The following is a 27768-nucleotide window of genomic DNA, read 5'->3' as shown; positions in this document are numbered from 1 at the left end:
CTATTCTGCCATCCCCCGCCGCCCCCACACCACTCGCATCTGCGCTGACGGGGCATCTGTCAGGCTGGCACCGAGGCAGCCATAGAGGCGGATAGCCCTGAGCTCTGAGGGCGAACAGGGTACAGCAGGGATGAGAGACGCCAGTCACCGCCTGTGGAGCTTGTTGTCTGGGCTGAGGTCTGGCTGAGGGCACGGCATCTGGCTGCCAGTCCTTGCAGATGTGCAGCCACGCTCATGTGGCTCTGAAAATATGTGTCTGAATATCAGCCTGCTCTACAGCACCAGCAGAATGACGAGTGGACAGAAAATATAACATGTCTTTAATATATAAAGAGACAGGTTCCACCCCCTCTACTAGCAAACCCCTGTAGCTCCTGTATCTCAATGAATTTTCTCTTCAGTCTTTCTGAAAAGCTTAAATATGTTCCTCAGGTTTCCTGTCTAAGCTACATGGTTGTCGACTGCATAGCAAACTTCGAGCACCCATTATTTTCAAAGCTCTTTTGTTTGCAACACATCCCCCAACCGGTGCCACACTGCAAAAACCTCAAAGAGAGCTGAAGTCCTGATGTCGTATCCAGGCTGTTGTTCCACTCTGTAATGACTGTGTTACACAATCTCCTATTGAGGGTTTCTTTCATCTGTTTTTCATAATGAGATATGTCCATTTTATTATACATTAGTATCTACTGCACAGCCTTTGCTATTGAAAACCCTTCTGTAATTTTAACAAAAACAATAAGTGGTTTGTTAGCATCTAGAAAACTACAGCTTGCTTGCATCTTTTTCTACCATATCTACAAACACCCTCATGTAATTTTTTCATCTTTTTCACTGTAATTTCGGGCGTGTAAAAAACTGCCACCAGCTCTGTCCATGGCTGAATTAAACTATAGATGGCAGCTTTATTATATTTTGCAGAGACCCAGAAACCAACCAGTACTCCTATACTGATATACTATTTAGCCTCAGGTTTTCTGCATGCCAGTTAGTTTGTGGTAATTTTATGAAACTCAACTTATTTAGGAAAATGGACCCCATGTGACTTTTGACTGGCCTCAGTCTGTTTGTTAAAGGCCACTAAAAACAGAAATATTAAATTAACAATGACATAGTGTTTTGGGGTTTTTTTCTTGTCTAGACAAATGAAGGGAAACGCATAACATTGTGTTGAGTAAGTTGTGTTCCAGTGCTGGTGGGTTTTTTTGTAATTTGCATTATTACAAATGTCAGACAGCGTTATTTTGAATGAGGTTTTCTTCTAGAATAAAACCCAGACGTTTCTGTCTTGTTTCAAAGTCTGCTTCCCCCATTGAATTTTGTTTCCCGTAGTGCCCCCCTCTGCAGGGATGTCTGGGCTTAGGTTAAGTTGTGAAACACATATCGTTAAGGAAACTTGGACACAGCACCGGTTTCTCGCGCTACCGAGCTACGAGCTGCCGTTGTTGAAAGCCAACAATTACAACAAGAGGAGAGAAAGCATTAGCCTAGCCATCTCAGGGTAAGAATCACAACATGTTTTATGATTTAAATACGACAAGGCCCTCAAGTTTCACTATCCAGTACAGTAGCAGATGTGTGGACAGAAAACCACAGGAACATAGCTAGACGATAGCTTGACAAGGGGTCAGGAGTTTGGCTCTCGATTATACTACAAATACCATAACATTGTAGAACTTGTGAGGTCTCTGCTTCTAATGATTTTAAAGTTGTAGCAGTGGGCCGAGAGAAGAAGCGGAACTAATGGTTTCTGTGTATTTGATCCTCCCTTGTTCTGTCTCATCACTCTCTCCATACCTCACCTGCCAGGAAAATTTATGAGGATGCTGTTTCTCCACCCAACGCACCAGACAGGAGATATTTCTCAGGCAAACAAACCATTAATTTGGTAAATAAGGAAGGAGTAGCACATTTGGATAATTAATTATGAATAATGCATGCATACTTAGCTGTTGTTGTCACTGGCGTAAACACTGAAACACTTACTAGTAGGCTATTTCTCTACTTAGCATAAATGGCGGCTGATTGCCTGACAGTTAGATTCATATTTACGTGTCATCTTAATGCCTCTCCGCTGTTGCATTCTCACGTCAGGGAGCTCACTACATGGTTGACACAGTGTGACAGTTCAGTAAATGCAATTTCTTCAAATTAGAAACAGACTTTAAATAGCACTGCTACCATACCATCTTCGCCAGCTGACTGCCACAGGCCACACACCACACTATGGCCGCTCTAGTTATACGTGCAGCAGTGACAGCAAGCAAGCAAGGCTTTTCCCCTGCAAGCACTGCAACCCATCATATTGTCATGTGTGTGTGTGTGTGTGTGTGTGTGTGTGTAATTTTATAGCTTCAGCAGTTCAAATTAAATCTGTCACTTCTGTGTCTCATGTGTGCACCACATACCACATAATACAATGGAGGCATTGTGTATTGAAATGTATATTGCTGGTGTCTGATAGCTGCGGTGTGCATTATCATTGTTGCAGTGCATTCAGGTCTTTTTTGCATGTGGTAGCAAAAAGGCAGGAAAAAAATCACATTTACACACAGATATGAATTGCTTACATTGACTGTTCAGTTATGCACACCCCCACGTGTGCAAATAGGACTACAGCGCACACGCAGACATACAGCATTGTACACAAATGCACAAAGGCTATATAGGTGCTCAATATAAATGATATAATAATATAAATGACACAATGGTAGCGGTCAGTTAATATGCATGTATGCAGCTCCTGTACCCTCCCAAACACATACACACGCACAACACACATACATGCACGTGCACACCGCAGGGCTCCTCTTTATCAGTGCTGCTCACATTGGCACCGACACATGCGTTGCCAAGACTGCCAGGCTACGGCCATGCTAATGTAGCCCGTTAGTCTAACAAAGGCCCAGGTCAATGGAGCCTCCAGTGGCTAATTGCTTCAGAGAGATAAGTGAGTTTGACGACGCAGCAAGGAACGACTCAGCTAGAGGAAGCAGTGAGGGAGAAGATGTTAATGAATCCCCTGTTCACTCCACCGTCAATATCGGCCCGTCGCAGGCCTGCCGCTAAATGAATATTAAAGACACTTTTGATTGTTTGCTTTGCTTTTTTTTTTGCTTGGTTTCATTGAATTTTAATGGGCTGTGTTGTGGTGTTTTTGTCACATATTCTATGCTGGGTAAGAGGGTGGAGCTAATGCAATTAATCCCCACACCATCACCTGACGGCTAACCAGCTGTGGTAGCCAATAAATTCATGTGACCGTGTTGCACTAATCTAACGTGCTGCACCAGCATACTGAATGAAGGGGACTGACTGCATTGTGTTCTGGAGTGAGCTGAGTGATAAAAGGCCTGAATACAATTAGACAGGGTTTGAATAATGTATTTTTGAGAGCTTTTGTGCACACATCTGAGCACATTTGAGTAATTATATGTCACGGTTATTCCACTAAAAAGATTTGATCTCTTGAAGGAAACATTTTGGCTTGAGTTCATTTGTTCACTCTGAAGTGACAGTGACGAGGCCAGCGACTGCCATGCGGCACTGATAACACAGATCAGATCTTCTTCATCAGCTAATCTCCCTCTGACTTATATTAAATCAATGTCAGTCAGCGGGAGGCGGAGCCTGTTCCCTCTACAATGGCAAAGCTGTCTCTTCCTTGAGCTGACTCAAGTTGTCACACATCTCTCTGCCTCTGACAGACTCACTTCATCTGAAGATTACCATTCTCACTGAACATGAATCCTGAACCCATATTTCCTGAATATGGCTGGAGGCTAATACAAATTGGACTTGACAGAAGATGATGCATAAGCCAAGGCGACGGTGTTTCATCCTTTTATTTCTCCCCTCTCTAGGTACAGATTGTGTGAATTGCCGACGAGTGCGATGATGGACTATTGGAGGCGTTTGGTTTGACGATGCAAGTGGCCTCTCGGGAGCCACCCAGGCTTAGCGCATAAACAAAGACATACTTAAGATACTTTTCACACACTCCCCCTCTCTCAAACACCATAGCTATATCTCTTCATCTCTGTTTTTTTCTTTTAGGTAGCTCATTGTTCTTCTGTTTTCCATTCTCGCTCAACCTGCCTATCCTCTCTCATTAGCATGTTATTCTACAGTCACATCCTCCGTGCTGTTTGTTTGCGTCTGTGGATCCTGCCCTCTGGGTCCCACCAGTTGCTAACCCGTGGAGATGAAAGCAACCAGTCTCCATGGGACATTGGGGAGGTTAGACCCCTCCTGACACACTACAGACACATGTCCTTCCAGTTGAAAAAAAGATGATTTTTTTTTACACTGAAGAATATGTCTGTAGTACAATTCATACATTGAATACATTTCTTTCATTATTTTTGAAGCCAGCTGGTAACAAGGATTTTGGAAGTGGGTATGAGGAACGGACAATGTATAGACCCCTGGATGGGAACGAATGCTTGTTAAATTTGCATGCTATGTAACATCTCATTAAAGGTGAATATGGTAATATGAAATCCCTCCAAGATACCTTGAGGCCTCTTAGCGAGTTCAGTCGTCTTCCTTCCCATAAATTGGCAAAGGCGGAGGAGTGTGCGTCTGCTCTGCTGCAGGGCTGGATAGCCTACACAGCAGTTGTAAATATATGTACGATGTACTTTGCAGATTTTCTTGTTAAATAGCAGTGACCTGAGACAAGCTGTGAATCTCTTCCCTGGCAGGTCTGAGCGTGGTTGGAACTGAAGGTGGAGCTGCAGCGTCAAACCCCAGCCACCAGGGAGCAGCGCAGCGCAAATTGTCCTCAAATATTGATTCTGCTGCAGAGAGCCATGTAGGACGGGGGGGGGGGGGGGGGCAAGGCGCCAGGCGCATCTACCAAATACCAAACCTCTGGGGGAGAGAGAGAGAGAGGGAGACAGAGAGAGAGACAGAGAGAGAGAGAGACAGAGGGAGACAGAGAGAGGGAGAGAGAGAGAGAGAGAGAGAGGATTGGAGAAAATAGAGCCCTCATACGGTTTGATGTTACACAGCTCTGGAGACATTTTGCCTTATGTTGGCTGTAATTAAAGCTTGTCACTTTCTCTGCTGATCCCAGATCTCCCACATCAGTATGTGTACGTGGGTGTGAGTGCGTGGGAGGCTGGTGGAAGTTTTTAAAAAGTGTGTTTATGTGAATGTAGGTGTATTTGCTCGTGTGCGAATGCGGCTGCAGAATGTCATCGTATGCCTGCTCTAAATGGACCATTGTTGCTGAGACGCAGCTCAAGGAAAGAGGGCATTGCGGTGTGACTGGCCTAACTGCAGTGCTGCACCGTGGGCCTAAAAATATTCCATGTCAGTGGTCCCAAGAGAAGCCCAGTGCTATCCAGGCCTCTCAGTAATGAGAGAGTGGAGCTGCCTGCCACTGGTAGCCCTGCCGTCCCCCTGCTCCCTCTGGCTCAGAGCTCAGCACTGGAGCTGGAGAGGCAGCGGATCAGCTCCTGCAGATTTATCATAGCTCACAAAGCAGAAGCTCTCATTCGCAGAGGAGCAGCATCCCCAGGGGGGAAACCCCTGGGCACACTGACCCAACAATATTCACATATCAGAGAGGCAGACAGAGGCAGACTTGCACTTGGATGTGTGTCAATAAGAGAAAAAATGGAATTGGAAAGGAAGAGAGCAAAAATGAGAGTGTGTGAAAATAATTTTAACTGTGCCATCTTTTTATGATACGCAATGTGGCAGAAGAGAGAGAGAGGGGGCCACAAGAGGGAAAGAAAGATTCAAAGAAAATGGGGGGGTGAGAGGGAGAGTGGACAGAGATAATTGAGAGATGTAACGTGGTTGTATGGGGCGCTACGCTATTGTACTCAGTGCAGTAACGATCGAGGGAAAAAAAAGATGTTTGCAAAGGGTTGAACTGCCATTATAGGTGGCAATTATTTCAGTATATTTCACTGATGCATTAAAGTGGAGGGGGATTCTGGAGGCAATCAATGGGCAATGTGCACACAAACACAAACTGTATCTCCTAATAAAGGCAGTCAAAAGACCCCCATTCATACAATTGTTTTGTATTTATAGTGATTTTAAAGACTAACAACCTGAACATTTAGAAATAGAAAGAAGAAAACAATAACATAGAGACAACTTGTCCTCCTTGTTTGAACATTTTATGGGCCTCCTTTTAACAGTTAACATAAGAGATGTCACAGACTGAATATAATAGATCAAAGATATATAACTTTGAAGGCTGAGCTTGGAAATGTTTCTGGGCAAAAATGGAGACGGATGAATCACACTTTGCTAGTTCCTATTGTACCAAGCTGTATGTAAGCAAGGCTCAATAGTCTGAGCCATTTTAACCAATAACTACTCAGGAATAATGGGACGTCATACGTATATTTATCTACTTCAAGTGTCAGACATTTTTACAAAATGTTCACCTTCAATTTCATGTAACATCCACAGCAAAAGATGGGAGATATCTAGAAAAACAAAACATTCCCAAACGGTTTCATCTAGTGCAAATATCTTACATGAATTTTTAATATGTTGTTATGATCCTACGCAGCAATTCTTAATTAGAACTGCAAAATGACTCCCGCAAAACAGTCTTTATGGTAGTGACTTGACCCACAAGAGCAATTTGATGCTAATTTGCTATTTGCTAGTTATGAGCTGCTATCTCTTTCGTTTCTCCCAAACGTCTCCAGTATCAGCTCTTCATATTGACAACAGGTCTGGACTGTGTCCAGCAGCACTCTAAGCACAGCTTTTAGTTCACATCTCACATTCATCCACAAATGCTTTGTTGAAATATATACTTTGAAATGCTTAATCAGTGTTTGAAATTGACCATATTTTTTTGATCAATCCACACTTTGTCCATTATTGGAAAATAGGAGTCCATTTGTGTCCAGATGTACCCTGGGTGTCCATGATTGTAGTCCATTGGTCTCAACAACCAGCATACTGTGTATGCTGTATGTGTGGCTCCACATAGCCAAGTGTACATAGTTTGTGATGAGTGCATTTTATCCCATTGTTTTGTGATGGATAGCCTGACAGCGGTCCTCTCCTTGATATGTTCCCCATCGTACAATAAATATGTGTGAGTCATCCATCCTTTCCACATGGAGAGTTTCAGGTTTCCTCGTGGCTCAGTGGCTCTCTTGCTATCGTGTGACCTAAAAAAGAAAACAATACCACAGATAAGAGAAGAGAATCAGAATCACAGAGACATGTAATTACACGGAGTGACTCCACTTCACACTCGCTGAATGAATGTTTCCATTTCAAAGAGCCAATCAGGGGTCAAAGGAGAATATTCCAAAATCAAACCATTTCCCCTCTATTTCTGGCTCCATGTTGTCCTCATTGGATTGAAAATGTTTGTCTCCAGTCTAGCTGGCTGTGTGATTGCAGGGACCAAGAGTGTCTCAGCTGCTAAAGCTGGATTTCACATGTCTCGGAGCTGTAATGGTTTGTTTACACTTGGGCAGTAAGTTGAAGGCATATAATTGGACATGTATAGAGCTTGTTTTCCATCAACAAACCCCATCCCATCCGCATTCATAATGAACAGATGTGGTTGTAATATTTTTTAAAATCCAGACATATGAAAAGGGGCATGTGAAGATATGTATCTTAAGGTGCAGTGTCTTTTTTGTTTCTTGTTAAACAGTGTTCCAGTGCCTCGGTCAGGCAATCTATGCATCTTTCTACAGCACACCTACGCTGTGTGGGAGTGAAAAAGATGGACAGATACAGATCATGGTGAATGAGACGCCAAGGTGGTGAAAGGAGGTCATGGGTAGAAAGAAAGATGCAGTATAAAGAAGAGAGACACAGAAGGAGTGAGAGAGCAGGACCATGCGAGCAGTTGCCAGGGAATCGATGTCTCATTGCAACTATCTTCAGTGACATCTGCCACCAAGTCTCCAAGTAACTGCTCCGCGGTCCCAAAGAACCTTGCAAATGCACAATTAATGTCCACTGATGCAGTCAGCCATTGGCACCTCATTCCTCTCTCAGCTGATCAGCTAGTCAGACAGGGTGGGAGAGACAAAAGAGAGAGAAAAAGGGAGGGAAGAAGAAGAAGAAGAAGAAGAAGAAGAGACGGCAACATGCAACAGAATGAGGATAATTGCACCTATCAGTCCCAGAGTTGGTGTTAGGCCCAGGGTCATTAATTCCACTGCCTGTGACTGAGCCCAGCAGTGCCTCTGTTCCTCAGTCTATCCCACTCACCAATTTAATTATGACTCTTAATTGTAAAGCCTCTGTGGAAGGCCCCAGCCATAATGCATTCTAATGAATGCGACAGATGTTGCACTGTTATGTCATCTCTCGAGCAATTACTCTTATGGCGCCCGCACCGCTTCCCTCACAACTGTTTCTTTTTTCACATTTCACCTGTAAATAAACCGCACCTGCTCCATCCCACGACATGCACTCTGGGCACGCATATACACACACCCCGGTCGTCAGTCCCGCAAATTAACTTTCACACTTCAACAGCTTACAAAGGGCCATGAAGGACCCTCATTTAAATCAATTTATCTCATCTGAATAGCATCAGTTTACATGGGGGTAAAGAGAGTACAGAGGTCGTGTGTTTTTCTCCATCACTTTCTTTTGTCACCCTTGCCTGAGGAGATACATTTACAATAGATTAACAAATAAGGCTCACTGGGGGCTTGCTTGTTGATTAGCTCTTTGCGCTTAAATTAGACTACATTGATTTGTGGGCATCTTGAAACACTTTGTTTATAAGATTATCTCTAATTTGCTCGGTAAGCTGTTCTTTCTTTCCCTTCTTTTCACAGTCATATACAGAGTGAAAAACAGCAATAAGAGTCATCCAGTTTCAGAGATTTCAGAGAAAAAAACTGTTCAATTAAAGATCAAGGTCAATTGTAGCTACAAAAAAATGTTAATCAAGCTGGAAGATGCTCCGTAATACATTTATTTATTCTTTCTGGACATCATTTGTTTCCCACAGGACATTTTTTTATGTAAACACTGATAGTATCACATGGTCACATGCTTGTTGTTGTTTGCAAATTAAAAGTTATCAAAGACTCTGCAATAATTGGAGTTGACAAGATGCATAAAATGTACACACAACTGATTAGTGTCAGTAATTGCACTCAAGACGTAGAGGAAAAGAAAGACAGACATGCAAACAGGGCGAACACAGACAGGCATTCTTCTCACCTTGGTGGTTTTCACTTTGTTGCCAGTGCTGCAGGACCAGCCAGTCAGATCAGGCAGGACCTTGCACTCCTCTCCGTCCATACACGGCTGCATCTGGCACCACCACTTCTGGGCTACGATGGAAGCTGGAGCAGCAAATGGAGGTTTAGAGGAGAGGAAAGACAGCAGGTTACCAAATGGATACGATGATGAAGAGCACACAAACGCACCACAATATTGCTATAACAGAGCAATACTGTACAATGTACTTTATTTCCTTAGCTAACATGACCTGTTATTTCAGAATGGCCAAAATAATGGTACACGCAGCATGTAAATGTCACAAGCGCTGTCCATGGTGCTAATCCTACTGCTGGGACTACAGTACATCCAGCACCATGAACAGCACTTGTGACAAAACACTGTGGTTCTGATCAAACCTGCAGCATCTCGGAGCAGTCATGTTTTTTTCATCTGTAATATCATTACTGGGATTTTCACAGGTGCTAAGATGTATAGCAGTTGCCCTTCTTTCATTTTAATCAGATTAAAGTAATCCCTCAACATGGGATCTTAAAGCCTGTATGGAATGGGTAAGTCTGTCATCCACAAGAGAAAAAAATGAAAGTAGATAGAAACAGGGGAAATATGACATGAGCTTTCACTGTCATACCTAGGCTGCGAAGACTTATAAAAGTGAATATAACCAGTCAGATGTGGCTACACGGTAATGCTGCTGGTGTTCTTTGATACTGCCAGGGGTGAATTTGTGTGAATTTTGCATTTGTGCAGACGTGTGAGTCACTTCCTGTAATTTAAATGAAATGGCTGCTTATCACTTATCAACTTGTTTCTGGTATAATCAGCAAAACATTCCAGACACATTCAGACAATGAGCCAATGAGTATTATTCCTATTGTGTAATACAGAGAGCAAGAACAGGATTATGATGAAGCAATGCTATCAATTAAAAGCATCTCCTCTCATGTAATGTTTATGATCTATTGTATGATTTTTCAGGCATAAGAGCCCTCTCTGAAACTCATCTCTCTTTCTCTCATTCCAAGCAATGTTGTGAAAAACATTTTTGTTTGTTTGTTTTAAATTGATTGAAACCAAATTTCCCTAATTGTATCTCATTTTCGCAGCTTCAGAACTTGGCCTGATCCACAGTTAATCCAGTGCTAAAACCCAAAGTTTTCTCATGTCTTAGCAGCTGACACTCACATCTTCCAGATCATCTGACCCAATGTCTAGACAGGAGACAGCCCGATAGCTGAGAATAACTCAATTCCCTCTCTCCTAACTCATCATCCATTCGTCCTCCTGTCTCAAGTGTGGACTCAGGGGGGGATAAAAGAGTGCACCCATTTCTCCAACTTCATTAAACTGGTGGATTGATGGTGTTTAGAGAGAAATTTTGATCTCTAGTGACTATTGTTTCCAACAAAGGGAGGAGATGAGGTGGTATTGGCAGGAAAAGGGGCTTTCAACTGCATAATGCAAAAGAACATGGACAAATCCTCTCAAGCACCATGTAAGAAGAAAAAAAACGAGGAGAGGGAGGAAGACATGGCTAAATAATAGGTGTTCACCAAGAAAACATCTTTGTAGAGTGGAAATGAGCAGTGAGGGGAACTGAGAGAGGCAGAGAGAGAAGGGTGGGAAGGGAAGAGGCTGTTTGAGGATGCCTAGCACCGAGTCCAACAGAGAACAGAGCAGATTAACTAAAGAGAACAGAGAGAAGGTGAGTAACGAACTGAAGCAGAGTGGAAAATAGGCAGCACAAATGCACCGACGGATACAGGAGGACATGTAAGGAGAAGAAGGAAGCCAACGCCAAGTTGCCAAGTCACCACAAATAAACTCTCACAGCTATCACAGGGCGTAATGTTGAACACACTGTTATGATGCATGAGCTCAGTGGCAGTAAGCGGTTCTAAAAACCAATGGCTGTGTAATGCTCGTTAATGTGGCCATTATGGCATCGACGACGGTGCTTTGCACTGCAAGAATGTTATTTAGAGCTAATGGGCATGGCCTGTGAGTGTTATTATAGAGTTAGCATTCCCTGCAGCTCGTCTCATGCTGTACTGGGAGGGCGAGGCGGGCATGACACATAAACACCTGCCTATCAAGTCAGAAAATGAACAGGAACAAGGCCTATGATGTCATGGATAGTTCAGATGTTGGGTAGCACTCACAGACAGGTCTCAACAGGTCAATGATAAAAAGATTACAGAAGCACTTAGTGTGTGTGCTGTAGTTAATTCTGAGATCATCACCTCTGGGACCATATTTTCCCCGTGCCCTACCAATGTGTAGAGGCTGCTGGTGGGTGCTAGTTAGATTCATCCTATTACTGTTGTGTTTTTAAGGTCAGCTACTGCTCAGATGGCCTGTTTCTGCATGACTGTTTCTGAAAGTGTAGCATTTGATTTCCACTCCCAAATGGACATCTGGAATTCTACTTTAAAGGAATAGTTCGACATTTTGGGAAAGTATGCTTCCTTGCTAAGAGTTATATGAGAAGATCAATACCACTCTGTGCAGTAAATATGACGATACTACCAGAGGGTGGTTAGCTTAGCTTAGCATAGTACAAAGACGGGAAAGAGGAGGAAATACCAACAAAGCTACACATGTTGTTCATTAATCCCAGTCACATTGGCCAAGCAGAAAATGCTTGAAAAGCATTATTAGCTCAGTTATTTTTAAAATGCTTGAACTAAGTAGATGTAGATAGCTTCACATTTTTTACTATTGTATTCAACAAGTAAATGTGCAAATGAATCATTGCCAAGTTCTTGAAATAAGGATGAGGATGCATATTCTCCAGCAAAAATGTGTATAACAGAGTACCTCTCAGCTGCCTATCTAATTGCACCAGTCTCATTAAAAGTCTACATTTATATTCACAAAAGGTGCATATGCTAATTAAAAAAAAGGTTTACAGCTCAGGCATACATTTCATCACAGTTACCATCAGCTCATTACAATAGAATCTGCACTCAAAAATGGCTCCCTTTTAAGTTCTCTCTCAAAGTTTCAGCGCGGGCTCAGCTGAGGGCAAACGTCTAGACAGTGCTTTGCTTAAGGTGCAGGTGATTAGGCAACACAAGGGACTGAGGCTATGTTATTCCCCAGGTCCCCGCCTCGTCTCTGGGGTTCTCTAAATAAGGTCTGCGGAGGTTTCACGCCACAAGGCTGCCTACAGCTCTGTCTCTCCTCCTACTGATCACAACACGTCAATCTGACACACACCTGATAAATGCCACTCATCGTCACGCCTGTTGTGGTTACAGCTTTTCCTTTTCTGTTTGTGTGTGTGTGTGTGTGAGTGAGTACGTCAGCTGCGTGAGCATTCATCCCAACACTGCTTCTACTCATTTCCTCCTGCAACGCCACCTGAATTGTCATTGAAATGTTTGTGACATCAAGTGGACAAAGTTGAAACTGCAGGTCCCCTCATCCTCATGATGTTTATTCTGTGTTTTTGTGTTTGTGTAACACATAATTGTAAGTATTATTCAGACTAATGTGACTTATTTTCACCATAAGTAAACATTAAACATGTTCACGCCCTTTTCTCGTCGGAAGCAAAAAACAGGCTTGAATTAACCTGGTATATATCTCACACTATACTAATAATATTTCACACTAAAGTAGGAAATCTGACATCAGACAACTTACTCTACCATCCAACAATGACATGGAAAGTGTTATTCATGTGATGAAATTGAATAGGTCACCATCAACTATGCGAGTTCAAAGGGACTTCCTTCACCTATAACCCTTTTATCTCAAGTCACATGTTAAAGAATAATAGATAAGCCTTTGATTTAAATAGAAAAACTAATTTGCTGACTACATATCCCATTGTACCATTCAAATGCAGCCTGTTTGATGTGAAGGCAGGGCATGCTAATATAATATGTGCACTCAGGCATGGGTCTATTAGAGTGTTTGCACATTAATACTTTACAAATGCGGCGCCTGAACTCACTCAATGGAGCAGCACACAAGCTGCAGTAGGGAGTGCCTGTTATGCACATATAGATGCCTTTGTGTGTTTTGTGTGTGCACATGTATGCAGTCCCCGCTGTGCAGTAAGTGTCAGGCGTAAAAGCACAATCACAAGCAGTCCCGTGCCCTTGCTCCCAGGTCATTAATATTTAAAGGGAATATGATGTACCTTCACAAACACACACACACACACACACACACACACACTCACCAACACACAAACAAGAAGTTGGGGATGGACCCAGAGGTATGGATACCCTCAGGCATTGTAACTGTTCCACTCAGTGATCCTGGAGTGCAGGAGCAGTTGGAGAGAGGCATCCATCTCTTTCTACAATGATTTACTAACACACTGTATCTCTGTTGCGGTGGCTCGCACAGCCATGCCAGCACACCCAGGTATGCATGACGAGAAAACACAAGCTGGAAAGCGCAGCGGCAAAAAAAACTGTCATAAAAAGATTATACACGGCAAACAGTTACACACATACACAGGAGCTGAAAGCAGATATTACAGCAAACAACAGCAGGTTGATGTGTGCTGAAACACTAAATCTCTTCGCCCAGTAATGAAACACAGTTTGTCTGCCGTCGAGTTCAGCAAATCACACACCAAACTAAATCCACTTTTTATCTGGTCTCTTTGCTGTCTGTCGTTCTCCACCGCCATATACACTTTAATGACAGTGTCTGTGGAAAGATTTAAGGTCCTTCTTTACTGGTACTCCCAGACGTACATAAATTCATACTTTACTGTACTTAAGTACAATTTCGAGGTACTTATAGTTAACTTGAGTATCTCGAAAACTTTCTTCGTTTGCTCCACAACATTTCAGAGGGAAATCTTTTGCTCTACACTATATTCATCTAATGGTTACATTTACTAGTTGCATTGCATATAAAAGCATAGAGGTTCATTTAATTTGGCACACTGTTAAATGTTAAACGAACCAGCAGTATATAAAGTGGTTCCATTTAGCTCTACATGTATCAGCTACAACATCAAAGCGTTCCTTACGCGTAAATGAATAGATAATTGGGCCATACCTTTACATTTGACGTTCTGGTGCATGTTGAAGCTAATACTTACACAGTTTTATTTGGGCGCAGTTCTGAATACAGGCATTGACAACATTGCACAGACTTACATTCATCCCCCAGAGGTGCTCACAAGCCCAAGCCATAACCAACACACTCCTAACTAACCGTGTGATTTTAACTAAACTTGGCAGAAACCCAATTGAGACCAAAAAAAAAACAAAACATTTTATTTATCCTGAGTGCTACTGCAGTAAAACCAAACACACATTTTGTCTTCAACTAGACAAGCTAGTTTGTTTGTCTCCAAAATGTGTCCCCAGATGTGAAATCTATGAGCCACAGACACACAAGTGGAGCCAGTGCATTTCTCCTGTAGTAGTAACAGATGAACCTCTTGACCTCTATTTATTGGCTATCATTGATTGTACCTCTGAAAACTGTTTTCCAATCACCTTAGTATTTACAGCACTATAACTCTTCATTCACCCTCAACACTGCCACCACTAATTCTAATAAATAATAATAAAAACAAAAGTGTGTTCCATGATTAATGAAAAATCAAGGAAAAGATTGTTGTGATGAAAAGTTAGTCTCACGGTAATGGGCCCCACCATGCAGCAGCCAGTAATTGGACCTGCTGCCATTTACTCCTCTTTCAACCGGCATCAATAATGTAACTCCATTTACACTACGGCTTTTCTACAAAGCCCGGCTACTGAGAGAGGTTTGTCTTTTTCCATCAGTGCTCAAGCCTAAAAGGTGAGAGCAGCATGCATGGATGTGTGTGTGTGTGTGTGTGTGTGCACATGGAGGTGTTTGTGTGCAGTGTTGAGGTGAGATCTTTGGTAACTGTGATCTCAGAGGTCAAGCATGACTCATGAGATAAGTGCTGCTGAGCACCGGATTTGGAAGTGAGAGGAGGTGAGATCTGAATAGGAAATTAGAAAACCTCATGACTAGTGTGATGGAGGAACTAAGCTGTTTGTGTGTGTGTGTGTGTGTGTGTGTGTGTGTGTGTGTGTGTGTGTGTGTGTGTGTGTGTGTGTGTGTGTGTGTGTGTGTGTGTGTGTGTGTGTGATTTTGTGGAGGAGAAAGTGAAGAGAAGAATTTATCATTGAATGACTTTCAGTAACACAGTAACTGTCAGCCTGTTAGCTTCTCATCAGTGTTACTCCTTCCTCTTAGCAAACTATACCAAGGAGAAGTGAACAAACAAAAGCAAAGCACCAGGGCGATGCCTATTCTGAACGGTTACCAAAGTTTCACATGATTCCTTATTTATTCCAACTTTCATTACAGAGCCAATCATCTTTGCCATGGTTGCCTGATTTTATCATTATCAAGCAATTGTTCCCATCTAGGAACTCATCAAAGAGGTTAAACAACAAATCTACTCTTTTTATTTGGTGGAAATAGTGCTGAAATGAACTAGCCTTGATGTGTTTGTGGCTGAGTCATTTGAATGGGAAAAGCACCGTCTACTGGCCACATGCAGGAATAGCAACACACTGGATGGAGGCGTTAAGTCGGCTGCTTGGAGTTTGACCTCTCAGGGATCATCTGACTGACACAAGCAACGTCACCATGTAGATAACATACTGTGACTGTATTTGTGTGTGAGTTTTTTTCAAACAAAATGAGTGTATATTTGTTCAAGCGTAGCACATATAACATCAAACATGAACAAGCTCCTTATTTGGTGTAATAACTCTGCTTCATGGTCATTTCTGTATTTAGTCACCCTCATCAAATGGCCCAGTTTGTGGCAAAGAGAAGGGTTACCACTGATACTTTTCTACTTGCAAATTATACTCTTGCAATTATTGTTATTATTTTTACTCAGACAGCAGTTGACAAGGATATGTGGGATCCCAAACAACAAGGAAGTAAAGCCAATGTCAACAAAAGACAAGAGTTAAATCATTCATTATTAATCATCATTGTATGTTTGTATTTTCCGTGGTGTAATCTCGGCATCATTGTAAAAAAAAAAAAAAAACTAACTCTGCACTCTAAAGTGCATTCTAATAAAATAATCCTTTTGTTTTTATTTACAAAGTTAAATAAGTTGAATTTCTTCTGGTTACCATACTATACACAATAGTCTTTCAATACTATGGTATATGAATGAGGTGTCTTTTTGTTTGTTTTCTCTCTTGAGAATGTGCTGATATATTCTGTTTTCATGGGGATATAAACAAACCAAAACCTGCAAATCCATGTCTGCGATAATACATCACTGTCCACACATCTCATCAAAGTCTCTATTTGTGTTGGTTTATCAGGCCTTCAGGTCTGCGTGTGACTGTGGATTCAGTTTCTGACCCCGTGGCTGACCTTAACAGTTTGATGTGCCTCGGAGATTCACTGCCTCTACTCACGTAGGAGACAACTATGTATTTTGCTCTGGTATGGGGCTAATACAGCGTGATTGGATCGGCTTGGCTGACACTGTGTGTGTGTGTGTTTGTGATCCGAGCGGAGTGTCTGTGGATGATAGGGGTCAGTGACACTGCTTGTTTCTTGCTGGGCAGGAGCTCGGGGAGCGGACAAACGGGTGGAACAAAGGTCTATGAAAATGACCCGCAGTCTTCCATCTGTCTATCATCACTACACTCATCACTACACATACACAGCATGCATTACTGTAACAGGCACAAACACACTTACACTGTACATCAGTGGTTCCCAACCTGGGGGTCGGGACCCACACAAAGGGTCGCAAGATACATCTGAGGGGTCACTAGATGATTAAGAAGATAGGACCGCAGAAAAACATAAATCTACTACACCAAACTATATTCAATTGTTCAGACTTTCCTGTAATCTTTGCTTTATGAATGTGAATATCTGTGAAGAGGGGTCTCAAGCAGACATCACATCGTTTTAAGGGGTCTCAAGCTAAAAAGGTTGGGAACCACTGCTGCATGTATATGCTTGCTTTGTATGTGTGAGCAGAATTCCATGGAAAATGTTATTGCTCTATATTATGAGCAACATAATCCTAACTTCCCGTGGGAAATGCTTGGGTTAATGTCTGATGTCTTAGCTTATTAAAGGAGATCAGAAGAAAATGCTTTCTCTATCACCATCTGTCATTATGCTCAAGCGGCCCGACGAGATATGAAATGGAATGCTGTCCCAAATAAAATCAGGCCTTTCAAACTGCAGTTTAAATTTCCGGTCTTGGCTGACAGCTGTCGTATATTTGCTTCTCCTTTCATACGGCACAGGGGAATATGGAGGCACGGAGACAGACTGGTGACTGGGCTTCCGTTACCTGCATTAGTGGCTTTAACCTTTCATGTTACATGATCTCCTTGGGACATGATGAGCCACACACTGCGCAGGGCAGAGATATACAGTTTTACTTCATCCCAGGTACACACTGAATAACACAACATTTAATGCCTTTTCACTCCAGTGTATGTGTACTAAAATCAAATTAACCATGACTTACTGGTATTGTTACCAAAACAAAGGAGACCATGGTGGACATTTATTCAAGGTCTCAATTTCAAATCAGGGACATTCTTAGCACCAAGTCTAACAAGGCAACATTTTATTGTTTGTTTCTGTTCATCCTCTCCCTGTCTCCCCGTCTGTGTGTTTCTTTATTATGTGGATTTGCTCAGAAGGATAGAAAGGCCAGGTGTCATTTTTCCATCAGCTTTTCACATTTTCCACCACCTTTAAAAGGTTTAGCTCTCTTTGTGCTAGGAGAAGAGCAGTGTCTTCCTGTTTTGTACCATAAAAACACAGAATTTAACCTGACAGTAATTTAAAATAAAGTGCAACCTGTTGCTGCAATGGACTCATTTATTTATGTTACTAATGCCTCAAAATGAATCAGGTAATGATTTGTTTTAGGTGTGATGTTTCATGTCGCAACATTAATGATACAAGACGACTAAAACATTTTTAGCCTCTTTGACCCAGTCAGATTCAGCAGTGCATCAATAATTACAAAAACATGTTGCGCAGCCAAGCACTGTCCAAACTTACAAAACACAATATTGAATTCTTGTCATGTTTCCAAGATTTCCAAAAGATACCAAGTAGGCTCTGGCAGAATTGCAGAGGCCCTTCTGCAGAATTGTGGGGAAACGTATATAAAATGATGCACAAGACATCTGGAATGTTTCTCTTTGATTTAATGGGCGCAGCCATAAAAACACAGCATTCTGGGTTTGAATATGTTCCTGACTGTAGGTGTCATATAGCTTTAATGAAATGTTGGGACAGGTTCATACAGAATATACAGCATATTTTCATACAGTGTGTGAAAATGTAACTTTACTGCTACTTGAGGGTTAGAAAGTTAAAGAAAAATCAAGGGTTCAAAAAGTTACTGCAGCTGCAATTGAAGTGCTACAGAGACTCTTTGCAGCTGACCAGTATAACCACACTTACAGTAGGTCAGTTAGCAGCTCTACTAGAACCACCCGCATGTTGGCACAGTCACACACACAAACACACACAGTTTTTACCTTCCACGCAGGAGGGTCTGGCTCTGGTGGTGCCAGCGACCTGCCCAGGGAAACAGGAACACTTGACGGTTTGAGAGCGCTCCTCAATCTTATTCTTATTACAGCAGCGATGGATGGCCACCACCTCACATGTCCCCTGCTTCACCTGGTATGAGACTAAGAGAGAGAAGAAGAAAAGGGAGAGGAGAAGGGGGATTATTTGCTAGAAATTCATCGACTTTTATGATGGCTTATTGGTGTTTTCACAGTTTGCTGCTGCACAAAATTCAGTTTTAATTCAAACAAATGTGTGCTGCAAATGACAATCTTATATGCACCACAACTGCTTCTCTGAGGATTAAACAAATCTACTGAATTATTTACTTTTGTATAAATTCCTCAATTTATTCCAGTCTCATACTCTTTGATTCATAAGAAAAACACACTTTAGTGATAATTTGCTTTTATGCTCAGCCCTGTGCCCTCATTAACTTAGACACAGAGGCGGCTCCGTTGTTGTCATTGTGAGCAGGAGAAAAAAAAATCATTTCTTTGGACTCATTTCAGACATAAACCTCTTGAACTAAGCAAAGAACAGACATGCACATTTTATGAGGGCGTGATGTCGTAGAGCAACCCACTAACAGGATAAACCCTTATGGGTTCTGGCCAGAACTCATCACTGTTAAGTAAGTGTTTGTATATGTGTGGTTGTGTTTATACAGTATGTCTGTGTGTGTGTGTGTGTGTGTGTGTGTGTGTCTGTGTCTGTGTGTGTGTGTGTGTGTGTGTGTGTGTGTGTGTGTATGGGGTATATTCACACTGTAATCTCTGCATTTTATGTTTTTATCTCTGTGTGTATGCGATGGCTCCTCTGCATTTGTGTGTCCATGTGTGTGTGATCCTGAAAGCCATAATTTATATGAGGATAATTGCTCTTCACCTGACACCTCCACCACACAAACAGCGCCTAATCTCCCTTGATTATCTTCGCACTTCCCCGGGGACCTTGGTCTAGGTTAATCATAACATTCTCTTGACAGTAATGGGACAGAAGAGCACACGCTTAATTTCAAGTACATTTTAACCCAAAGCTTTCTGCCCACTGGCACAATGTGTCTTCAAGTGTCTTGTGCGTGTGGGATGCTGACTGAAACAATATACTTTTAATCAGAATGATTCCTGTTCAATCAAATAGTTTCAAATCTCTCCCTTGGCTATCCTCGCTCCTCCTGAGGGAAATGTGTTTTGTTAAACAGACCAAACTTGCAGCGACAGTCGCGCATGTAGCAGTTTATATCTTATAAAAATTATAAAGATTTATATCTTATAATAGCATTATTAAATCTGCCACTTCTGTTTGTGTATGGCCTGTTTACTGATTTTCTTCACACACAATACAACAGCATGACGATGCTGTGAGGATAATGGGTGAATAGGCTTATGTTGTAAGTTAATGTTTAGAAGTGTGTACAGTGTAATGTCTATGCTAATGTTACACACACATGAATCTCTTGGGAGGATGGTTTTGTGGCCACCTAAAGGAAAAACGCGCCGACCACAAATGTCGGGTAAAATGTTTAGTGTATCTAATCTTTGCTTATGGCTTCTGAACAGATTCCAGCCGCCTTATCTTCGCTCTCAAAGCTTGTTGTGCACTCCTGAGAGTCTTTGGCACCGTTTCCCGAGCACAGCAAACCCTGCTGGCGACATTACTACCTATAAGCCTCTTTACAGCCCTGGAAAAACCTTGGTTATACTGTACCATAAGCCCAGATTTCATTTATGTACGTGACTTTACCCAGACTCCAAAACTTTTCATGCTCAGCTGAATGAGCTTTGCAGGCAGACACACACACAGCACACACACACACACACACACACACACACAGCTGCACACACACAAACACAGCACGCACACACACTCTGTAGAGGGCTCCATTTCTGCAGGCCATGGCCCCTCTCATCCTTTCTGATTTAAAGTTTGTTTGTTCTCTTCTCCAGAGAGCCCCATCAATGATCCCTGGCTCTCTGAGGGCGCCCCTCCGCTATCATCCCTCCACTTTCATTTCCCTCACTCCTCTGTCTCAGGCTCTCCTGAGGCTGGAGCAGCTGCCGGATTACTCCTGCACATGCACACACGCGCACAAACTCATATAGCCTATATCTACTGATCTGAAAAATCTAGAATATAATAAAACACGACTCGATGGGACAGGAATTATCACACTAGGCGTAATTATAACTAATAATCACAACTAGCACAGAGTAACAATGTGGGGGAAAAAAGTCTGATTCAAACACAATCAAATTACCTTTGTTTTAATCAGGCTCGAGCCCTCATTATCGCTACTCTGTGCTGAAAATTAATTCCACTGTTAGAGCAGAGCGGTGACTGGGTAAGGCTGGTCAATCGGCTGCCCTCATCTCAGAAATAGGCAGCTTGTTAGTGAGACACAGAGAGAGAGAGGGAGTCATACTGGAGGAGGGGAAGTGGTGTCACAAGCAGCAGAGAGAACAAAGACTGGCTCACCTCCTGCTGGCATAATGAGGCCAGAAGGTCCACAGGTCTCCTCTCTTTATTGCCTGAAGAGCTGTTTGTGCATTAAAACTGTAAAGCTTCGAGAATGTGTGTGTGAGCCGTGGAGGATAAACCCACCTGAACTTTGTTTATGTTCCTTTTCTGTGTCTGGCCAGTTTGTTAATTTAAATCTTAATGACGTATACAGCATGGGCTAAATTGTCAGGTATGAGAGGAAAGTCTACATGCTTCTCTCAAAGCCATTTCTGTTATTTAAAGGCAACAGGTTGGAGGGCCTTTGTTGGGTTTTCTTGTGCCTTATAGTTGCAGCTTAATGAAAAAAAGAGTCCAAGGTGCTCTTCAAGCAAATATTTCAAAAGCCTGTCTTTCATGGACAGTTCAAAAGGACACTCAAAACAACTTAAGTGTGCTTCAGATGTTGCCAGTGTGGCCTTCATCAGGGAGCAGCACAACAAGCTGCATGCAGAAACGCATTCTTCTTCTTACATTGATGATGATTTGATGACAGACGACGGTTCTTTTTGCGGTCAACAAAATATTCCTGAAATGTCATGTATAAATCGTCGGACAATTTAGTGAAGAAAGTTACTTCAGTAGGATTTATATCAGCCTGAAAAGTTCAAGTGAATCTTATCATGCAGATACAAGAGGCTGTAACAGAGACTTAAAGTCGTTTTATTGTCCGTGAGGCCAGTTGCCTTTCACAGTGTGAGTGCAGGCATGATCACTAACTGAGTGTGCATATTGAAGTCCCAACAAACTATTCATCTCTTCAGACCTGCAAATAGCAAACGAGATAATGTCGGCGTATGTATCACAACACATCTCAGAACATTGATTTCTTTAACCTCAGTGTTTACAAAAAAATCTAATTAGTCTGTTTAGTTTGTGGTTTTGCTCTCAGCTTCTGAGTCAAGAGCAAAGTCAAAGAATTTGACAGTGAGAAACTGCCTTGCCAGTGATGAGGCGGCAACATTTCTATGTGCTGTCACAGAAATGCCATGGTGTGAGCAGTAATAAAAGTCTTAAATTAGTGTTTTATATCAATGGCATCTTGACCTTGCTTTCATAATGCCACAGCTGGCATTTTCCCCCAGAGAAAAGAGAAACGTTTTATCCTGCTGCACCAATGATAATGATCTGAATGAACGATAATTTAGTATTTGGATACGTGCTTGAGTTTACTGTATGTCTAAAAGATGTGTGAGCTTGTAAGTGTGGGCCTGTTTCTAAGCAGAAGTATACTTCTTTGAAGGAGCAGCATAGCTATGAATTACACCCATGGACATCCAAGGTATGTAATCAATCAATAAAGGTTAGAGCAACAGAGTTTGCAGCCAAAATGTATTTAATGTGGGAGAAATAAACTCAGAACCACCCACTCTTGTTGCCCAGAAACCAGAGGTGTAAAGCAACTTCTTGTATTTATAGCAAAGACTCTTGCAAGACTCTCATAATGTAATGTTAATCATTTAGTGTATCCATGTATTGTCAGTGCAGCCATACTAATCTAAGTCAACAGCTGTCATATGAGGTGTTTTCAGTGCGTTTTCGGAAGATGTTCAGAGTTCTAGGAGTGAACAGCGTAACGTTGGGTCAATATCTAGCTGTGGCCAAAACCAAGAAGTCTGAATCGAAATAGTACAAGACCAGGACAAGTCCCAGACATCAAAAAAGTGGTCTGGAGTGCGGACTGAAGTACTGTAGGCTGACTGCGAGGCCTCTCAGCTTTGTCTTCCCTCCACCAGCTCCTGTTCAGAGCGCTGCTGCCTCTCACCCCTCATCTGCTTAAGATTCATGTGTTGAGCAGTCAGCCTCCAGCTATATACACATAATAACAGTGTATCTAATGTCTCAATGTTGCCTTTAAACCATTCTGTTATGGCCATCTCAATGTAATAGAGCCCAGCACACGCAGAGATGAAAAGACTTCTCAAGCATGGCTAAATGCTTCTATTCCCGTGGCAGGCAAAAGGGAGGTGGGGTGGGAGGCAGGTCGGTGGGGGGTGGCAACAGTAGCTGGGCAGCCAACAAACCAAGCTACCTTGAACTGATGGGTTAGTCAGGCGATTGATGTATTCTGACAGACACAGGCGAGCAGGAGCATTGTGCAATTTATCAAAAAGCTGTGTCTTTCCTCTGTCGATACTTGACAAGCATGTCCACTGCGATGAAAGGCCAGATATCTAGCAAATCTGTCGGAGGCGGCAAAGGCAATGTAGAGGGGGGGACACTGTACATCTCTGTAGGAACACACAGGTGAGTTTCAAGAGAACAAGATGACAGCAATCACTTGTGTGGGACAAGGTGGGAAACCATGTCAAACATCTTCCCATATTCTCTCTACTGCAAATCAACATATTTACATACTACACCTAGTTGCTGAATCTCCTATGGTTGTTGTTTTTTTTCTTCATTTGCCCTCTTAGATCACTCGTTGACCTTCCTTCCCCTCCTCCGCTTTCCTCACTTGCTCCATCTCCTCCTCACCCTGGTCCCTACACAGCCCATCAATCCTTCTGACATTATCAGTGTTTAACAGGCCCACAGGCTTTATGCTAATTATCATAACAGGTCGCTGGTACGGCTGAGTGCTCCTGCGCAACAAATCTACCCCCAATAAAACCTGCTCTCTAAGACCTTGCCAGTGCTGTTTTTTAAGGAGACATCTTATAAGCAGCCTCAGATAAGGACACACAGACTGGTATACAGAATGCTCAAATTTAAACATGCATGGATGCACACACAGTTGTGTCTACAACAAGCTTGATTATATTTCAAGTGCACATGAGTATGAGCACTCCTCATGCAGAAAGAGCCGGGCATGTTGTTCCTCACATGAGCCAAGTCCAACTAACACTCCATGAATTCATGAAGAAATGTATCTTTCTGGGAATTTAAGATATCATTTGTGAACAACAGTACGTTGAACCAGTGATTAGTTGGATCAATTGGTCCTTGAAACTGAAAAAATGTAGTTTTGGTTTGCTACGCATGCTATAACAAGCTGTGGAAAGTTGCCATGCCCACTATTAGTTTTGCACATGGAAGTATATCACTTCTGCAAGCTGGTGACTGAGCTGCTGGTCTCAGATAATCAAATTTCAAGCATTCAAACCAAAAAGAAAAAGGGCATATGAGAATTTCGGTGCCCGATATTTAATTGTCAAAATACAGGAGAGTTGCTCCGAGCTGTGAGAGCACAATCAATCATTTTTACCGGCAAAGTCTGGAACGCAATTTATTGTGTGACCTGCTAATGAATTGCTCCGTGTAATTGTCGTGAAATACAGTAAAAGACTAAATGAAAAGCATTAAAGATCTTAAGAGTGTGCTGAAGTATTTGTTTGGCAATGGCTTTCATCATTTTCTACACAGCCCTGTTCTATTTGTGAGAGGGCCAACTGTGAAAATGGCAGTAAGAGTAATGAATACATTAGTTGATTATTTCTCTGTGCAGAACGTTAAGATGTGGACCTGGAGAGGGGAAAGCTCTTTCCTGTGCTAAGTAATTTATATGCTTTTTGTTATGTTTTACAATATATACTGTATATACACCACACAAATATTATATTTTGCAACACTTTATGCAACACCTGCCAGGTGGTCATGTGCTGAAAGTATAGAGACACCATAACTGTGAGCATTCGGTGACTCATTCTATGTCTTTTATTCCCACGAGAGAATAAAAAGAAAGCAGATGTTATTTTTTTCCACATTTAAATGTCAGTCATATCATGTCTGCATGGTTGAAGTTCATTCCATCCATTTACATCATAGATTTGATTTTGAGGTGAGTTTCTGTAAAATTACACATTGCCTCTATGCTTCGAGATGAGCATTTTTTGACCTCTAGAGCCACCATGTGGCAGCAAATGGTACATCACCGGCAACGTGGATCAAACAAATGCCTTTCTGACCTGCCAACAAAACAGCAATAAAAACACTGAAGTACAAAACACAGAAAACGTATCTAGCAGTCATAACGTACAGCCAATTATCTCTCAGCCTCAAACGGCTGTGTTTGTGTGTCATGTTGGTATTCATAGCCAACAACTCCTAAACTTCCACCAATTAGAGTAAACCCTCTAATAAAAAGCACCAGTCGGTTCGGGAGCGAGTCATCTTGTTTCACAGCGAGAGTGAAATAAGAAGATGGGCGGGCAGCCCATGATGACCTTCACAATGCACAGGGCCTGCAATTAGTGGTGTCCCTGCCGTAAGCAGGCTGCCTCCTCTCCGTCAAAAGGAAACTAATACAATCACTCACTGCACAGACTGAATGCTGGTAGCATTTCTGTGGTCCATAAAGGTCACCTTGCAAAACACGAGCAGTGAGAGAGTAAAAACCAAGAGATAATTAAGGAATTGTCATAATTAAGAGCGAAGAAGAGGTGACTCGGGAGGTTGTCACCAACAAGTTGAGGCGCAAGATGCTGTGACTCAGCACAACTGTCCCTGCAGCCAGCCCCAATGAAATATTAAAGAGACTGTGTTGGTCTTTCTTTCTTTTTTTTTTTGGTTGGGGGGAGGCCTGTCTACATGACTTATGGAAATTTAAGATAGAGAATAGATTTAGCTTGTGGGCATCAATTAAGTCAGCGCTGGCTATGGTGTCTGTCTTTTTTCATGGATGTTCTCAGGGAATAAGTGAAGTGGTGCTTTGGTTGAAGGGGGCACTGCAGAGCTATGCATATTAATGTAGACATTGGCAATTATGAGCCTGAGGATTAGAAGTTATGAGCCTCTTCTACATTAGACGTACACCCTGTTTTACAGCAACCTTAAACCACGAAGAATCAAGAGAACAACAGCATCTGCCCTGAACTGCTGGATGTCTGCAACCACTCTGAATAGATCAGATCACACCCACACTGATGTGTTTGTGTTGACAGCTGCTGACAGCTTAAGTGCCATTTGTATCTGTACAAGCTCGATCATTCAAACAGGGGTGTGTTTGCATCCAAGCCCAAAACGAGGTCTCGTCTAGATTACATTATGTCATTCTGAGGGACAGAGCAAATTGTTCCCGCTCAGCCCCCTCCTCCAGGGTCGGGATGACTCAGTCAGCGACAGGCTCAGGGAACATGTGTTTTACCTCTACAGTGACAGTGTAATTAACCTCTCGTAGTGTTGGAAGGGGGGGTTCGGAGCAAGACCTGGTGTACCTGTCGGTCCCCGATGGTTACGGCTGCCAGCGGACACCGGGTCAACGCAGAGCATCACCAAGGCAACGAGGAAGGCCACCTGCAAAGGCCAAGCTGACCTCCCCCACAGTTTCATCCTGAGAGAGGGAGAGAGGAGAGAGAGGGGCAACAAGGGAGCCAAGGGTGGAGAGAAAGAGGACGAGGGCATGAGAAGAGGTTACAACCTCCCTCTCCAAAAAAAGACAGGAGGACGAACAGCACAGCAAACACAAAATATTGCTTTTCGAAACGAGCAGGAACAATGTGAGAGGTGAGCCAGCAAAGGTCAAAGGAAAAAATGACAAGCTGGAGAACAGAGTAGGCATGGAGAAAATACTCTTCCAGCACAGACACACACACACTGTGGATACAGCTAACTTACAGCTAACTCACCAGCACCACTATGCTACCAGCATGCTGTTATGCCTATTAGTATCACATTAGGATTAACTCGTCCAATTTTCTTCTGGCAGCAGTGAGTTACAAAGAAGTTGACTTCATGACAGGTTACAAAGAGACATTATGCTCAGCCCAGATAATAATACTGTATGGAATAGGACTGCAACTAATCATTATTTCATTTTCATTCATTTTCACATAATTGATCACTTTATAGATGATATTCTTGATTAGTTGATTCATTGTTTTGTCCATAAAACGTCACAAAAAAGTGAAAAGCATATCACTTTCCCACAGGCCAAAGTGATGTCTTTAAAATGCTATCCAAAACTAAAAGATATTCTGTTAAATATGATATATAACAAACAAGAGCAGCAAATTCTCACATTTGAGCAGCTGGAACAAGTGAGCAGCATTTTTTTGCTAGAAAGAATAATGATTAATCATTAATTATCAAAATAGTTTCTGATTGATTTTCTGTTAATAATTGCAGTTTGGATGTTGTTATTGCTGAAGCGACTTGTTGATAAATGGATTAAGCGGATCAACCAGAATATTAATTATAACAATTATGATAATGGTTTAATCATTTCAGTAGTTTTTAAAGCTAAATTGCTGGTTCTAGGTCTTGAAATGTGAGCATTTGCTGCCTGTCTCTGTTTTATATCCACACACATTCTATATCTTTGGGTTTAAAACTGTTGGTTGGACAAGTAATTTGAAGATTTCAACTTGACTTTTGAAATAAAGACTTAAAATAATCCTCAGCTGCAGCACTAGATGTTTTTATCTTGTTATTTTTGCTGCCATCATGTGCATCTGCACTGGACGCTGTCTCACCTGTTGGTCATCTCTGTCTTCTTTGATCTCTCTTCCACTCAGTAGCTCCTCGATGGACAGGGTGTACAGGCCATGGCTGCATTCACTCACACCTCCG

The 27768-nt window shown here is 42.2% G+C and overlaps 1 protein-coding gene across 1 annotated transcript; it reads right to left on the bottom strand.

The window, feature by feature from the left end:
• tafa4b (TAFA chemokine like family member 4b) lies at window positions 1-27682 on the bottom strand. The gene is made up of 5 exons (XM_070902908.1): window positions 27672-27682; window positions 26415-26530; window positions 18726-18881; window positions 9175-9314; window positions 1-102 (listed from the first exon to the last, which is right to left on the bottom strand). Exons 1-5 carry the CDS (start codon window positions 27680-27682, stop codon window positions 1-3), a joined length of 525 nt encoding a protein of 174 aa, XP_070759009.1.
• Between the last annotated feature and the right edge of the window lie 86 nt (window positions 27683-27768).

Source organism: Enoplosus armatus, chromosome 3, assembly GCF_043641665.1.
Source record: "Enoplosus armatus isolate fEnoArm2 chromosome 3, fEnoArm2.hap1, whole genome shotgun sequence".
Lineage (NCBI taxonomy): Eukaryota > Metazoa > Chordata > Actinopteri > Centrarchiformes > Enoplosidae > Enoplosus > Enoplosus armatus.
The sequence above is the reverse complement of the archived record's forward strand: the minus strand, read 5'-3'. Positions and strand labels throughout refer to the sequence as shown.